The sequence below is a fragment of the Trichomycterus rosablanca genome, chromosome 13 (genome assembly GCF_030014385.1).
Source record: "Trichomycterus rosablanca isolate fTriRos1 chromosome 13, fTriRos1.hap1, whole genome shotgun sequence".
NCBI classification, from domain to species: domain Eukaryota; kingdom Metazoa; phylum Chordata; class Actinopteri; order Siluriformes; family Trichomycteridae; genus Trichomycterus; species Trichomycterus rosablanca.
In genome coordinates this window covers 6,877,334-6,894,849 of record NC_086000.1, presented here as the reverse complement: position 1 = coordinate 6,894,849, position 17,516 = coordinate 6,877,334, and the positions used below count along the sequence as shown (strand labels likewise).

The window sequence follows — 17,516 nt, the reverse complement described above, 5'->3', positions numbered from 1 at the left end:
CATGCTTTTATTTCCAGTAGGGTGGATTATTGTAATGAACTGGACTTCTCAAAAAGACCATGAAACGGAGCTTATTCAGAGCACTGCTGCTAGATTTTAAAAGTTCACCAAATCTTACTGCACATACTTTTTATAAGCTAACTTACTTCATATTTTCTTTTAGTAAATGTAAAGCATGTAAATCACTTTGATTTGCCATTGTGTATGAAAAGTGCTACACAAATAAACCTGCCTTGCCTTGGTGTGATTGAATGAATAAATAGGAAGTTTGTGGTATTCTGTCATGGACTGGCACCCTGTCTTGTGTGTATTTCTTTTTTTTTTCCAAGTGTTTTCCGATGGCCCCTGGTTAAGCTGAAGTGGAACTAAAGAAGAATAAATTAATAATAATTCACAGACAAGTACAGACATCAAACATCATCTTAATGAAATGAATGCTGGTGCTTAACATAAAGTGTGTTTTCCTGTTTAAACACCTTATTATGATCATATATTTTACTGACATGTACATGACAGAATCAACCTTCAAAACAGGATTAAACAAATAAAAGGTGATAATAGATGAAAATATCAAATGGAAAGTCATGTTTGGCTACCATGTGATTTGTACTTGAGCCAAAACAGGATTATATGCTGTCAAAACAAGTCTGACCAGCTGAGATGTGGACTCCACAAGACATCTGTTGGAGTCCTGCGGTATCTGGTACCAGGACATTACCAGCAAGTCCTAGCTTTCGGACATCCCAAGATTGATGGATCGTCCTGCAGTGCCTCCTGGTGCCATATCTTCCATGGGTAACTGATGCATATGTGGCCAAGCCATCGGAGAAACCAGGATTTGTCAGACCAGTGAATCCTCTTCTGTTGCTCCAATGTCCAGTTCCAATGCCTGGCATGCACAGTTATGACAAAATAGGCATTGTTATGTACAGTTTTGGGGTTGGGGCAGTTCTAATGTCTTGGTTCATTGTATGTTATTGTATTTAAATTAAGTAAGTAAAGAACATAACTGTTTTCCTTTTCTGCCTCTTCACTGATAATTATAATGTCAGTTAGTATAATGTCAGTACATTTATTTAGTGAAACATATCTTACCACTGCTCCAATCATGACCAAAGTTGAGGCAAGTCCGGCTTCCCCAGAATCACTGGGAACAATGCAGGGGACACACACCCTGGACAGGACGCAGATCCTGATAAGACTGCATGTAGACTCTTGACTTATCAATAGCACTGCTGGGTATTCAAACCCTGGATCTGAGCTGTGGTGGGTCAGCATAATTTAACATATAAAAACAGCAGCCAAATGCATCAGAAAAGTAGACATACCATTTCTGTTGAAGAATTATGCTCTAATATGTTTCATTTGAGGGCTTTCAAATAAGATTAACTGCAGTGGGTTATGAGTCAGGACTTTGGGCCTTTCCACAACCACACTTGTGTTTCTTTTGAGTGGTTCAGAGTTGGACTTTCTCTTGTGCTGTGGTTTGTAGTCTTACTTTTTTCACTGACAAAACCTGGACAATCAAATAATTATGTTTTCTCAGTTTTTTCTTTTCTTATAAATAAATTGATTACAGTCTTTTTTATTAATAGAAAAATGTCTGATACAGTGAAACATAATTGTTGAAACAGTTTCATCAAAGAATGTGTCATACACCTGTTAAAACAATGCCTGAATAAACACAGGTCTAGACTGGTAACCCTTTTTTGTTCACATCCCTCATGCTAGTCAGAAAGAAGACATGCTTCTTAGGTTTCTGCATTCCTTACATGCAAACATGACAGATATTCCTACTCAGTTGCCAGTTTCATGTGGTCAAAAAGTTAACAGAAACATGTGCATGTATCACCAGTGCGTTTTTAAAGCAATTATTCCTTAGGTTTGGTGATCACAGGGAAACCAAAGTGTAAAATCAAATGTTTGTGTGTAAAGAGATCGATAAGGTTTGAACATAGTTCCGCAGAGCCTTGGATCTGTTCCACACCCACACTACCTGCTCTGCCAACATGCAACCCTACATACTGTTCTTGCATTCATTTCAGTTTTGGTCACATGAAAAAGTATTTGCCGAATACAAAACGAATATATATTAGGGCTGTCAAACGATTAAAATTTTTAATCGTGATTAATCTCAGAATTTCATATAGTTAATCGCGATTAATCGCATTAAAAAAAATCTGTGTAAATGTTATAGAAAACAAGGATTTTTAAGTGAAATGTTACAATTACAATGGTGAACACATTTTATGCTAAATGTACTTATGTTAAAAACTGCTGGGACAAGAGAAAACTGTAAGGGAGTTTTATTCACTCACATATTAGGCAGTAAATGTCAGATTGTAGGTTAGAATTTCTCCATCAGCAAACATTGTAGATCAGCGGTGCTTTAGGTGGGATAAGGCGTAGTTATTGTAACAGACTTGTCTGTGGTTGTATCGTGACGATGGTTTGATGGACGTTTCTACACGAAGTGAGTGTGTTTTGACCCTTTGGGGCTTCCATAGTTCATGAACTAACGTGCTCGACTCAGCTTTCCGGTATTCGGTACAGAAGAAGAAGTTAATTAAGTGTAATAAAGTGTTCTGCTCCCGACAACTTGTGAATATAGCGTGTATTTATTTCTTTATTATGCAAGTGCATCACTACCACGATTGGTTACATTATGTTAACAAACCGCAAATGAAAAACGGTGGCAAGTCCGACATTAAAACGTTTGTTCTACCAGTCAAGTGTCAACATGAACTAGAATTTGCGTTAATGGCACTAATTTTTTTAATCGCGTTAAATTGAGGTCGCGTTAATGCGTTATTATCGCGTTAACTTCGACAGCCCTAATATATATATATATATATATAAGACAATAACTTAAGGAAACACAAACTATTAAAGAGAAAAGGTTAAGCAACACCTCTATCACCATGATTCTCTGTTCAGAGCTTTCCGGATTACATTGTTTTTGAATTTTTAAAATACAACGGGGGCATTCATGAACTTGAAGGGTATCACCAGATATTCATACAGGTCCAATGGGGTGATAATAGTTCTCTTCCATTTATCTCACTGCTGTATCTTTATCAAATTATACATGAGCGGCATGGTGGCTCAGTGAGTAGCACTGTCACCTCACAGCAAGAAGGTCCTGGGTTCAATTCCCAGGTGAAGCAATCTGGGTCCTTTCTGTGTGGAGTTTGCATGTTCTACCCGTGTCGGCGTGGGTTCCTCCGGGAGCTCCGGTTTCCTCCCACAGTCCAAAGACATGCAAGTGAGGTGAATTGGAGATACAAAATTGTCCATGACTGTGTTTGACATTAAAGACTTGAACTGATGAATCTTTTGTAACAAGTAGCTACCGTTTCTGTCATGAATGTAACCAAATGTGTAAAACATGACGTAAAAACCCTAATAAATAAATAAATTATACACACCACTCCAATAATGACTCAAAATAATGACTTGACTTGATTCCTATACTTCTCTCTCAACCCTGTGTAATAGGAGTGAAAAACGAGAGTTGACTCAGGTGAGTCATTGCTTTCGGGTATCGTTTGGATTCGAACTAAAGGCATACTATAGAGGATGTGTTGAAGCATCAAAGCAGATAAGAAAAGCCAAAATGGCTGTATGGGAAAAATGTCTTAGACACACACATCAAACAGCCATCTATTTCACCGACTTAGTCAATGACTCAGCATCGCACTGAGAGAGCTTCAGTTTGTTTATCTGGGCTTTGAATGGGAGGTCAGATTTGATTTGAATTCATTTGTTTGGCTTCTTTGCTGAATCTTTACATCTGAAGATCCTCTGAATCCTCACAAATCTTCTTTAGTTCCTTCATTGTTCTTTTGCCATGTGTCGTATTTTCTGAGTGCTGGATCCTTTGCTGGTAATAATAGAACCAAACAGGCAAAAGCTCCACCGGTATGACATCTTCTCCATCAGTGGTAAACCTTGTGGTCTCTCCTGTTGTCACGAGTTGTCACATCAAGATTATTGAGGGCGGCACGGTAGCTAAGTGGGTAGAACTGTCGCCTCACAGCAAGAAGATCCTGGGTGGGGGGTCCGGGTCCTTTCTGTGTGGAGTTTGCGTGAACCCCCGTGTCTGCGTGGGTTTCCTCCGGGTGCTCCGGTTTCCTCCCACAGTCCAAAGACAAGCAAGTGAGGTGAATTGGAGACACTAAATTGTCCAAGACTGTGTTCTATATAACCTTGTGAACTGATGAACCTTGTGTAATGAGTAAGGATGTCCCGATCACGTTTTTTTGTTCCCGATCCCGATCCCGATCTTTAATTTTGATCCCGATCCGATACCGAGACTCAAACCGATACTTGTATTTTCTAGATATTGTCTAGATAAGAACTGGATAATACTGTTCACACAGTGCACACTTAAAGTACATTACAGTTGTTCAAATTAATCCAATGTATATGTTTAACAACTGAATAGCTCTGCAGTGCTGTAGGAAAAAAACTGCCTGCATCCAAGCTATTGCTTAATGTTCTTTTATTTTTACAAAATAAAAGTAAACAAACTTAGTGCAGCATTGTAGTAGTAAAACTAGAACACTCAAAATGTTGTGACAATGGTTTGATGGACGTTTCTACGCGAAGTGAGTGTGTTTTGACCCTTTGGGACTTCCATAGTGCATGGAATAGCGTGCTTGGCTAACGCGATGACTCTAGCTGTCCGCTCTTCGGTACCGTAACAGAAGAAGTTAATAAAGTGTTATGCTCCCGACAATTTGTGAATATACCGTGTATTTATTTATTTATTAAGCAAGTGCATCACTACCACGCTCGGTTACATAACTAAGCCAATCAGAGTGCTTGATACTGAGATGTCGTTCAGTCTTGTAACACAAAAACTCGTAAAAGCTGTATGTTATGGTCCTGAAGTTTTTATACTCGGATTAAAAGTTATTGTTTTGTAAACCAGAGTGATCCTTGACTCACACACCATATAAATAGTAAAATTCTACAGTAATGAACGCAGCTCTGCTCCTACCGCCTCGTGAAACGCTCGCATTGCAGACATTACACTTCACTGTTGGACTTGTTTCACTTTCCAATTTAAAGTATTTCCACACAGCGGACATGCTTACGTAAAACAAAGGATCGGGATTAGGATCGGTATTAGTAAAGCCGATACCGATCAGTTATAAAATGCCTTGATCTTTGAGATCGGATCGGGACATCCCTAGTAATGAGTAACTACTGTTCCTGTCATGAATGTAACCAAAGTGTAAAACATGACGTTAAAATCCTAATAAACAAGATTATTGATTTTTTTTTTCCACCATCTTGAATCCTCGACCTTTCTCCATTCCTGCTTCTCTCATAATATGTTAATGTGCAGGTTAAGCAGTATTGGTGACAGTGTGGAACCAGTCTGTTTGTGTATTTTGTGTCAGGACTTTGGCTTGTTGATCAGTGTAGAGATTCCTCATTAGAATGATGACTTGCTCTGGTCCATAATTTTGGTTGGTTAAGACAGTTGAAAGCTTGCCCCTTTATCTAGTCCTATTCCTGATTGTGAATCCGCTTCTTCTTGCACAACTTCTTGCACTGGTGACTTTGCCGAGATTCATACTTGCAAGTTCGAACACTCTGCAGTGGTGTGCTAGGATATTAGACTACTGCACCACCATACCTTTGCTTTTTTCTGAATCCTGCGTCCACATCTGGCAGTTCTCTTCTTTTTAAAACAAGAATCTGTGTTTGTTAATTTTCCTAAACCTTTATTTGACAGACAAAAGTGCAAAGATTTTGTTTAAATTTCAATGTTTCATTTTAAAACCTTCCACAATAAGCCGGTGAATTGGTAACAGGTGAGATGCAAAGGTGGGTCTTCGCTCACCACTTGGTGCCAAAGTTCATGAAAGATTTGTCTATCAGTTCGAAGTATGAGTCTTCAGATAGCACTTCATAAGAAACCATCATGCTTCTGTGATTATTATAGCCACATGGGCTCAGGAGTACTACGGCAAACCGTTGTCGGTTAACACAGTCTGCCACAACAGCATGGCTTTGTTGACGCATAGTGCGCATGCTTGGATGACCTGTCTGAAGTGTGTCTCTTACTAAAAATGTATGGCGAATCATGATAAGAAGGATCAGGCAATGGCGACTATGGACTGTTGAGCAGCTGAAGTCTTGTATTAAGCAAGTATGGACAAAAATTCCACCTGCAAAACTGTTAACAATTATTATCCTCAGTTTGCGTGTGTAATTAGTAGAAACAGTGTAACAGTGATAAACATGTCTCCGTCCCAACATTGGAAATCTTTGTGTTTTAGGTTATTTAACAAATCAAAGATTTTTGGTTTTAAAGCATTTTACAAAATGTCCCAACTTTTACTGAAAATGAGTTTGCATTAATGTTCTATCCAAATTAATGCCTCCAAAAATTACACATGGTTTCTTGGCTAGAACGCCTGAATGCTAGTTCAGACTGGTGAAAGTTATAGCAGCTTTATCTTACAGGCAGATACAAACATGTTTTTGATCTGACTGGTAATTTTTTTTCTTGTTAAAGCAGTATGGGTCACTGTGAGCCTTTTCCTCTCATCACAAATTGTATTGATGGTTTCCAAAATGTGATGAAAACTATGCCAAGTATTCCAAACAAACTCCTCTCCTTTAACAAGAGAATCGAAGGACTGAACACTGTGGGAAGTCAGCAATCAAGTAATAATCACAATTAAGATGAACAACTAGCTCAACAATTAGCTCAAAACAAGATAATAAAATGAGTTACTAGCTTGTTTGGACATAAAATAACAAATCATCCACCCACAGAGATATGGAAAAACAAAAAACACATTAGTTTTAGTCGGAATAATAATTCTGTGATGGTGTGCAAACACATTTTCTTAAAGGCAGCTCCCTTATCTAAGGTAAATATTACCCAGCAGGTTTGTCATAATAAATCATACCATTCTGTAACACAACTGAATTGTGACGCTGTTAAAAAAAATCCCTACATTCATCTACAGCAGGAGTCACTGTTTTCGGTCTTAGCTCTCCTGTAAATAATTTCACTCTATAGCCCATAATGGCAGCAGCCTTTATGTTACATGTCTCTATATAATAAATAATCATCACCATAATAACTAAAATAAATATTATTGGGCCGCTCAGGTGGCACAGCGGTAAAATACGCTAGCACACCAGAACTGGGATTTCGAATACATCGTATTAAATCTCAGCTCTGCCATCCAGCTGAGCTGGGCGGCCACATGAACAACGATTGGCTGTTCAAGGATTGAAAAGCCGAACCAGGGTTCCTCATAACTGGTGCGATTACGACCTCTGCTGGCTGATTGATGGCACCTGTGCAGAATTGGGGAATAATGCTGATCAGGGTGTGGCTGTCTGTGCACAAGGCTGATTCGCATATGAACTCACCTCGTGCAGGTGAAAAGAGGCAGTCAGTACTGATCATGTGTCGGAGGGGGCGTGTGTCAGTTGCAAAGCTTCTCGGTCAGCAGTGGAGGGTTGTATAGGTAGAGGTGAAGCGTAACACAACCAGGGTAATTGGATACGACTAGATTAGGGGAGAAAAATTTTGTGTGGGGGGGGGGATCAAAGGGAAAAAATAATTTATTTAAAGAAAAACAATACTACTACTACTACTACCACTAATATTAACAATAATAATAATAATAGCAATAATAATAATAACAAAACTACTACTTTGAAAAACAATAACAATAATAATAAAAACAATAATGATAATTATAAGAATGATAATACTAATAACAACAATAATACTACAAATAACTACTATTAATAATAATAACATTAGTAATAAAAATAATAACTACTATGACTCCCTTTATGATTATAAAAATAATATCCATTATGATTCCCTCACATGTTACCAATTACCAATACCAACCTTGCTTATTGTGGAACATTATAACTGGAATATTCTTTAAACTTTTCACTCTTATTTTGCCATCGTCACAACTTTTTTGGATTGTGTTGCAGGCATCAAATTGTAAATGTGTTTCTGTTTACAAATTACAACATGGTTCATAAAAACATTGGACATCTTTTGTTTCTATATTTGTCATATAAATAAATATTAAAAAGAATAAACAGATCACAGTCTTTTCTTACTGTGTCCTTTTGTTTAAAAAGCATCATTTAGGATTGTCCTGTCCTGTCCAGACTGGCCTGGAGACTTTGCTTATTAACTAAATCTATTAATGTATAGTTTAGTTGTAAGTTTGGGGGTTTAATCAGGTTGCACTTGTAAACCTTTCATAAACACATGAAAGATGCTGAACAGTAGTGCTGACAAAGATGAGAAAAGCTGTAAGCTTTGAACAAAAGCATTTTTAGATTAGGGCATGGTCCTATTCATTCAGTAAAAACTAACACAGCAGGTTTTGGTAAACATAGTATCAGCCAATCAGCTTCTCTGCTCAGACAGAAGTAAAGAGTGAGACTGAATAATCACGCTTTTGTAGCCAGAGCCCAAACCATCACATCCTTACTTTCTGTAATTCCACCCAGTGGAAAAATATCTGAATTCATGTTGCTACTGAGTTTCATGAGCCACAGATTTGCTGTAAAAAGTATTTGACCACTTCTCAAATTCCTCTATTTTTGTTATTTAAAAAAAGCATTTTGTGTTTACTTGGGGGGTGGCATGGTGGCTCGGTGGGTAGCACTGTTGCCTCACAGCAAACAGTTCCTGGGTTCAGTGTTCAGGTAGAGTGGTCTGTGTGGAGTTTGCATGTTCTTCCTGTGTCTGCGTGGGTTTCCTGTGTGAGCTCCATGCAGTAAAGACATGCAGTCAGGTTACCTGGAGATAAAAAAATTGGCGGAAGACACACCTGTGCAGAATGCTGAGGTGAGAAGAGGAAGGCTGTGCACGTGTCGGAAGACGTGCTCTCCTCGGATGCAATCGGGTATCCCTCAGCAGCAGAAGACAAATTGAGTGTGCTAAATCAGCAGGAAAATGGGGAGAAAATTAATAAAAATAAACAAGAATCAGTGCTAGCTTAGTCATTACTTAATGAAAACAACATTTATAACAACAAAGTAAAACACTATTCCATAATATATTGGAAAAGTATAATTAATATTGTGTTTATGTTTATTATATACTATTAATATAAATATTATACTGTTATTTTCCCTATTAAAATGAATGTTATTACTTTTTTCTATTGTAAAGACCAGATTTCGCAACTAAAGCCTTTAGTATCATTATTGCATGTAAGAATGTAACAAATGCAGTCATGCACTGTTAAATACACAGATCAGTTTTGCTGTGAGTCTCTGTCAGAGATATGTTTTACTGATAACCCTGTACATGTTGTACCAGGCACTGGAATGTGGTTTTTTTTCACGATAACAGTAATATTCATTCAGGAGGAATTTTGTGTTAGTGACATAGTAATGCATTTACTCAAACACGCCCAAACACACACACACACACACACACACACACACACACACACACACACACACACACTCACTTTCTCCTGGACAGTTTTTGTTCCTTACTCTTGGAGACTCTTGGGTCTCTACTTCTGGCCCTTGAAATCAGCAACTTGTCCCAAACCTCTCAGCATTACCTGCTTAACGCTGGTATTATACAGTTATTTTTCTGTCCTTTATAAGAATAAAGGATAACTTTTATAAGAATTTTTACTGGTTTACTGGTTTGCTGCAATTACCCTGTAATTGTAAAAATAATAATACAAATATTATAAAAATAGAAATATAATGAAGTAATAGAAATAACTATATCTAAAGTATTTGTACACCTGACCATGAGCTTGTTGGACCCATTTAAAAAACAAATGGTATAGAGTGACCTCTATGTGATCTTTTCAGCTATAACAACAACCATGCTTCTGAGATGGCTTCTCACAAGAAGACTTTGAAGTACTGTATGTCTGTGGGAATTTGTGTCAATTTAGTCAAAAGAACATTTGTATGGCTGTGCACTGATGTTGGTCAAGAAAACCTTAATTGATGTTTCAGGTCATTCCAAAGCTGTTCAGTGGGGCTAAGGTCAGGGCTCCTTGTAGGGCATTGGGGTTTCTTTAAACCAAGCTCCTGTTTATGTCTTTATCGAAATTGCTTTCTGGACAGGGCCACAGCTGTGCAGAAAATACCTGTTAGGAATTGTTGTGGCTGAAACACATGAATTCAATAACTAGAAGGGGAGTCCTCATTATTTTTTACATGTAATATTTTTAATGGACCAGCCACTCCCATTGAGATGCTGTTGCAATTACCTGAAACAAGCAGTTAATGCTAGAAATCCATCCAGTGCAGCTGAATTAAGTCTATTCCACCAAGAAAAGTGGGCCAAATATAGTTCCACAGCGATTGCAAGTTATTGCAACTATTTGATTGCAGTTGTTACAGCTGAGGGTAGCACAACCAGTTATTAAGTTTAGGGGGGCAATTACATTTTCATAGGGGTGATTCAGGTTTTGAATAAACCTCTATTTTCATAAATGGAATGATAATTTTAAAGCTGCATTTTATGTTTAGTTGTTTTACATTAAAATTATTGGAAGATATTGGAAATAGGAGAAATTGGGAATGGGCAAATACTTTTTCACATCCCTAAACTTTACTTAATAATTAGTAGGACTGTTCATAAAATGTATTTCCTATTTTACACTCTGTTCTTCTGGTAATATAGAATTACCAAATACATTTATATTAAACCATAAATAAACATAATTGACTTCTAAATCCATGTAAACGTGATAGGGCCATTTTGCCAGGATATTTTTTAAAGTGAACACCTTCCATTCAGTCCTCTCTGGTTTCTACACTCCTTTCCTTTGCTTACTGAAAAATGTGTGGTCCCTGGCCCAGTAAGTCCCACTGGCTTCTTCAGAGTGTTGGTCTGGGAACCAAGTTGATTTGTGCTTCAAAGCCTAATGCTTGAGAAACCCTGGTAAGGAAGGAAGGGGAAGTTGGGATGGGGTCCAGTTGTATCTCAGCTGTGTTAGCTTTTCCCCCTCATGTCTGACATTCCTTCTAACACTCAACACTGATACTTCTGTGTTTTCAGACATTACTAAATCACTCATCCTTCTGTCTTACATGGCACGTCCTCGACAAATTCTTTAAACCACTTTAAAGTTGATCCTTTTTACTGTGTTACTGCGATGTTGCAAGTAATCTTACAGTCTTACAACATTCTGTTTTTACACAATCAGTCTCCACATGATTCATCCTGGAATGAATCCTGGAGCTATGTAGAATGGAAATGTTTTATTAGGCTGTAATCAAACCTAACAAATAAAGACATGAAAGCATGGTGGGCATAACGCTGTATTTAAATTCTTTCTGAAGACCATAAGCCATAGGATTAAGCAGAGTAACAGGACATAAACTATCAGCATCTCTCAAAGCAAGTTTGATTTATGCTTGAATGGTATTTTTGTCAGTGTTTACAGACTTATTGCACTTTTGCTGATAATGCCGTATAGTGTGAATGTTGTCACATATGGTATAACTACACAATAGCTATTAATATTATTCCATCCAAGACAGATAAATAAACATAGAATAAATTACCATGTCAGACACAAGCAGGGTAGAGTGAAAGTAATGACCACGTTTCTTAAGAGGATTTAATATTATTTATTCACTTTGCTTTAAGATTTTTTAATAATTTTTTTAAAATCTATTTTTCCCACTTTTGTCCAATTACCCTGATTGCGTCCTCTATACTGGTTCGACCCTTCACCGCTGACTGAGGACGTCTCTCAACTGACTTGCGCCCCCTCCGGTACGCAATCAGTACAGACTGAATTTTTCACCTGCACGAGTCGAGTTCATACACTAATGGACGCTGTGTACGGAGGGTCACACCCCCATCAGCATTATTCCTCAGCCCTGTGCAGGCGCCATCAGTCGGCCAGCAGGGGCCGCAGTCGTACCAGTTATGAGGACCTATGATCCGACTCTCTACCCTCTAACCCTGAACAACAGTCAATCGTTGTTCATGCTGCCTCCCAACCCAGTCGGAAAGGTAGAGTCGAGATTCGATGCGATGCATTCAGGACCCCACCTCTGGTGCACTAGCGTACTTTACCGCTGCGCCACCTGAGCGGCTTGATTTAAGATTTTATACATTTGAATAAACTCTTGCCAATCAATAACGTCTGGCTTAATGTGCCTGGAATGTCTGCCATTATTTGACAGTGTTGCATCCCCAATCCAGGGCGAAGTTTACAGATTCTTAGACGGTGACTAAAAACCCAACTGTGCACCACTGGCCAAAAGTGTGACACACTTTTCATTTTACGTTTACAGCATCCAGCAGACACTTTTAATCCACAGCAACACAACAGTGTTCATTATTATTGGTGCCCTATAATTTCAGGTAAACCATGACATTATTTATGATACTGCTGCCATAGCAGTTAGTGTTTGTTTAGATGATTTGTTTTAGACCTGTGTGTATGTGTCCGAGCGTAACGTAATAGGTTATTACTGTCGTGCACCATATGAAATGTGCTTACAGACTGTTTTCTGTCTGATGGAGCGGTTGGGTTTTTCATGTTGTGTTGTCTTTAGCGGCTGACAGAACAGAACATCATGCTTAGTTAGAATAGCAATAGAGATTCAGCAGGAAGGGTTGCTGAGCCACGCTATCACTCGGCAAATGTGCACAGCTGTCACTTTCCCCCGATTGCTCGCCTGGTCAGCTTCACATCAGTCCGTAATGCATCCTGAACGGAAAACCAGTCCTTCAGATCAAGTGCAATATTGTCAGTTAACAGAGGCCAAGTTGGGCAGCTATATGCATCATTTGTGTTGTTTTGCTCGTTGTTGTGTAATGATTCAATTACAGTGAACTACATTCTGGTAAACAACCGTGCTATTTTCTAATTATTCATTCATTCATTTATGCTTTTCTTTACACTAAATGGCCTAAAGTACACTATATTGCCAAAAGTATTTGCTCGTCTGCCTTCACACGCATATGAACTTGAGTGACGTCCCATTCTTAATCCATAGGGTTTAATATGATGTCGGCCCACCCTTTGCAGCTATAACAGCTTCAACTCTTCTGGGAAGGCTTTCCACAAGGTTTAGGAGTGTGTTAATGGGAATTGTTGACCATTCTTCCAGAAGCGCATTTGTGAGGTCAGACACTGATGTTGGACGAGAAGGTCTGGCTCACAGTCTCCGGTCTAATTCATCCCAAAGGTGTTTTATCGGGTTGAGGTCAGCACTCCAGAGAACACGTCTCCACTGCTCTAGAGTCCAGTGCTTTACACCACCACACCACAGCACTTTGTATTGTGCTTGGTGATGTGAGGCTTGGATGCAGCTGCTCGGCCAATCAAAACCCATTCCATGAAGCTCTCTACTCACTGTTCTTGAGCTAATCTGAAGGCCACATGAAGTTTGGAGGTCTGTAGTGATTGACTCTGCAGAAAGTTGGAGACCTCTGCGCGCTATGCGCCTCATGTGCTGACCCCACTCTGTCATTTTACATGGCTACCACTTTGTGGCTGAGTTGCTGTCATTCCCAATCGCTTCCACTTTGTTATAATACCACTGACAGTTGACTGTGGAACATTTTGTAGCGAGGAAATTTCACGACTGGACTTGTTGCACAGGTGGCATCACGGTACCACGCTGGAATTCACTGAGCTCCTGAGAGCGACCCGTTCTTTCACAAATGTTTGTAGAAGCAGTCTGCATGCCTAGGTGCTTGGTTTTATACACCTGTGGCCATGGAAGTGATTGAAACACTTGAATTCAATGCTTTGGATGGGTGAGTGAATACTTTTGGCAATATAGTGTATGTGTAATGATTGAGTTTCTAAAGAAGCATATTACAGCTTTGAGGTTTGTACCTTCTTTGTCAGTACACAAATCCATCCAAAAGAAACCACTAGGCCCTTAGCTGTGTGAATCTGGCCAACATGTGCTTTGCTTTTGATCTCAGTTTACGCCGTTGATGAAAGGGTGTAACAATCACTCCCAGTACAAATGTGGAGGAGACCATTTACAGAGCTTAGAAATAAGTAATGAGTGTTAGCCACAAAATTAGCCACAGCCAAAATGTGTTGTCACCAGTTCATGACTCTCAGTGCCATTTCTTGGGCTGCCTTTATAGCAGCAGTAAGCAATGCCCCACACAGTGTGCCAGCCAATAAAAATGTCTTAATTCTCTAATGAGAATGTTTCTGTTTGGTTTGTTTCAACAGTTCTACCCATCCTTGATCATCATTTAAAACTCCATCATCATGTCGGCAAAGTTCGAACATGTGCAGAAGAAATGGGCAGCAGTGAAAGGTCGTCTGGGCACGTCACAGGACTCGGACTCAAGCCCGATTGAGGCCAACCTGGAGAATGCTGAACCGGAGCTGTGCATCCGCCTGCTACAGGTGCCCACTGTGGTCAACTACTCTGGTCTAAAGAAGCGGCTAGAGAGCAGTGATGAGACATGGATGGTCCAGTTTCTGGAGCTGTCAGGCCTTGATCTGCTGCTGGAGGCCCTGGACCGGCTCTCGGGTAGAGGCTGCTCGCGCATCACTGACGCTCTTCTGCAGCTCACCTGCGTCAACTGTGTTAGGGCCGTCATGAACTCGTCCAAAGGGATCCATTTCATCATTGAAAATGAGGGCTATGTGCGCAAGCTCTCGCAAGGTATGACTTTTTTTTTTTTTTTACTATTTTCTTATTTGGGGAGAAATTTTTAATCTTTATTTGTATTCTTGCAGTTGTAAACATTTAAATCTAGATTAAATGGGCTAAACAGCAGGTCACAGCAATTACCTTACTCTTATCGGTTAAAGAAAGTCTAATTCATTTTTTTATAATAATTTGTAAGCAATAAAGCCAATTAGTCTTTCTTCTTAGGGGACCCCAGTCACACCTTAGGTTACCAACCAGGGTCCTTACACGGGGCAAAGACCCCACCTTCTTTTAGTCCAGTCTTTTCCCACCCAGCAAACCTGTAGCTGATTTTGTCTGCTGCAGGCACTGCCAGTTGTTGACAAGTCTGGGAGTTCAGAATCCCAGCACTGGTGTGCTAGTGGAATATCCCACTGTGCCACCTGTGTGCCCCTACATTTTTATGTTATTTTATATTAGAAAAAAGGGCGGCACAGTGGCTAAGTGGGTAGCAGTGTCGCCTTACAGCAAGAAGGTCCTGGGTTCGATCCCCAGGTGGGGCGGTCTGGGTCCTTTCTGTGTGGAGTTTGCATGTTCTCTCCCGTGTCCGTGTGCATTTCCTCCGGGTGTTCCCGTTTCCTCACACAATCCAAAGACATGCATGTGAGGTGAATTGGAGACACCAAATTGTCCATGACTGTGTTTGATATTACTTATGATCCTGTCATGAATAAAACCAAAAATGTAATACATGACGTTAAAATCCTAATAAACAAACAACAAACGTAACAATTCTGATAAACAAACAACAAACATATTATAAAAAGCTTTTCATTTATGTGGTACACTAACCATCCATTTTTCAAAGCAAGAGGGAAAAGTACTTATGTTCTAAAACTTGGCACAGGTCTTGCCCTTGGCACCACATATTCATGGGCATGTGGTAGCAAGAATTATCACAAGGGGCTGGATTGCCGGGAAGCAAATTTTTAGGTAGACTACTATTAGGCAATCTAGGGGAACTTTGTATACAAAAAACACTGAAAGACACATGGATAGCCTTGTGCATTGATCTAGTCACATTCTTAGTTGTTTTTCCTCCTAGGTCCTAAGGTCTGGTTCCTAAAAATGTAGCTTAAAAAAAGTCAAATCTGTAAGCAAAGAATCAGTCCCAACCATGGCTTGAGAAAATTCATTTTGCCATGTGTTAATGGTTACCCATAATAATAAATGGATTCTGGATTTAAAGCTAAGATACTGCCTGGTAGTAAACCTGACACTCTCCTAATGTGTATACAATGTGACAATCAGTCTAGGCTAGTGTACACCGATCAGGCATAACATTATGACCACCTTCCTCATATTGTGTTGGTCCCCCTTTTGCTGCCAAAACAGCCCTGACCCGTCGAAGGCATGGACTCCACTAGACCCCTGAAGGTGTGCTGTGGTATCTGGCACCAAGATGTTAGCAGCAGATCCTTTAACTCCTGTAAGTTGTGAGGTGGGGCCTCCATGGGTCAGACTTGTTTGTCCAGCACATCCCACAGATGCTCGATTGGATTGAGATATGGGGATTTTGGAGGCCAAGTCAATACCTCAAACTGGTTGTTGTGCTCCTCAAACCATTCCTGAACCATTTTTGTTTGGACCACACGAGCCCGCCTTTGCTCCTCATGTGCATGAATGAGCCTTGGCCACTTAAAAGGGCTTTAAAAATGAGCTTAAAAGGCATTAATGTCAGAAATGTATAGAAGAAAAAGAAAAAATGGAGGGTGATGTCACTGTGTTCATATGCAGGGTAAGAACTCACCTTCCAAGAATTTATGTGGTGGCACAAACAAGAAGGTGCAGGTTTTATCAGTAAAAAGACATTCCAGGGAAGATCAATGATTGTTTGTTTAATACAGATACAGTGACGTCATTTTCCATGTTTTTTCTAAATGGTTGTGAGGAACATTTGGGCATAAGTGATGTTAGATTCTTGCTTTACCCATACTTTTCTGCTATTGATAATAATCAGATGTGACTGGTACTATTTTATCAAAGCCTGAGACTTACCTTGAGGATACGACTAAGCCCAATTTGTCAGCCCATGGATGATCAAGCTACAGACACTGAACTTTGGCTACAAGCCACTATCAGCAGCCATGGGATTCCTGTTAGTGGCTAAAAGAAGTGTTTATTTAATTTACTGTAGCCTTCCTGTCAGCTCAAACCAGTCTGGCACCAACAACTATGTCAGCACAATTTTTCCCATTCTAATGTTCTGCTCTTGACTGGTGTTTGTGTGATTTTATCAATTGTGCTGCTGCCACATGACATAAACAAGCTCTATACAGATGTTTCTAATACAGTGTCCAGTGAGTGTGTTCTGGCTCCAGAAATATGTCTACTGATATACTTTATACATGTTACTATATGAAAATATCACAAATATCAGTGAAAGGTGAAAAAGTCTGGAAAAGAAAGTATGGAATTGTATGGGGTGCATCACTGTGTCTCTGACATGGGTGGCTTGCATTTGTGAAAAGGTACCACTACTGCGGAAGTGTATATTGGGATTGTAGAGACAAGTAATTACTTGCTAAACCTTGGCACAGGTCTTGCCCTTTGCATTACACATTTATGGGCATGTGATGGCAAGAATTATCACAAGGGGACTGGATTGCCGGAAAGCACATTTTTAGTAGGCTACTATTAAGCAATCTAGACAAATTTTGTTTACAAACAGACACTAAAAGACACGTTGATAGCCCTATGCATTGATCTAGTTTCTTGACCAGTCACATTCTTGGTTGTTTTCCTTCCTAGGTCCAAAGGTCTGTTTCCTAAAAATGTAGCCTGTGAGTCCTTCAACAAACCCTAAGTAGAAGGATGACACAGACAAGCCA

General features: G+C 39.5%; 1 protein-coding gene and 1 long non-coding RNA gene across 2 annotated transcripts in view; one reads left to right on the top strand and one right to left on the bottom strand.

The window, feature by feature from the left end:
• Window positions 1–17,516, top strand: part of inf2 (inverted formin 2) — a 34,344-nt gene that overhangs the window by 12,531 nt on the left and 4,297 nt on the right. The window contains exon 2 of the mRNA XM_063007221.1: window positions 14,217–14,658. Coding sequence (XP_062863291.1) covers window positions 14,256–14,658 — 403 coding nt within the window. The 5' untranslated portion in view covers window positions 14,217–14,255. The remainder of the gene's footprint in view (window positions 1–14,216; window positions 14,659–17,516) is intronic.
• LOC134325142 (uncharacterized) lies at window positions 243–7,491 on the bottom strand. Its single transcript, XR_010014260.1, has 4 exons — window positions 7,408–7,491; window positions 1,096–1,261; window positions 719–889; window positions 243–365 (listed from the first exon to the last, which is right to left on the bottom strand). It is a non-coding gene; the product is annotated as an uncharacterized LOC134325142 (long non-coding RNA).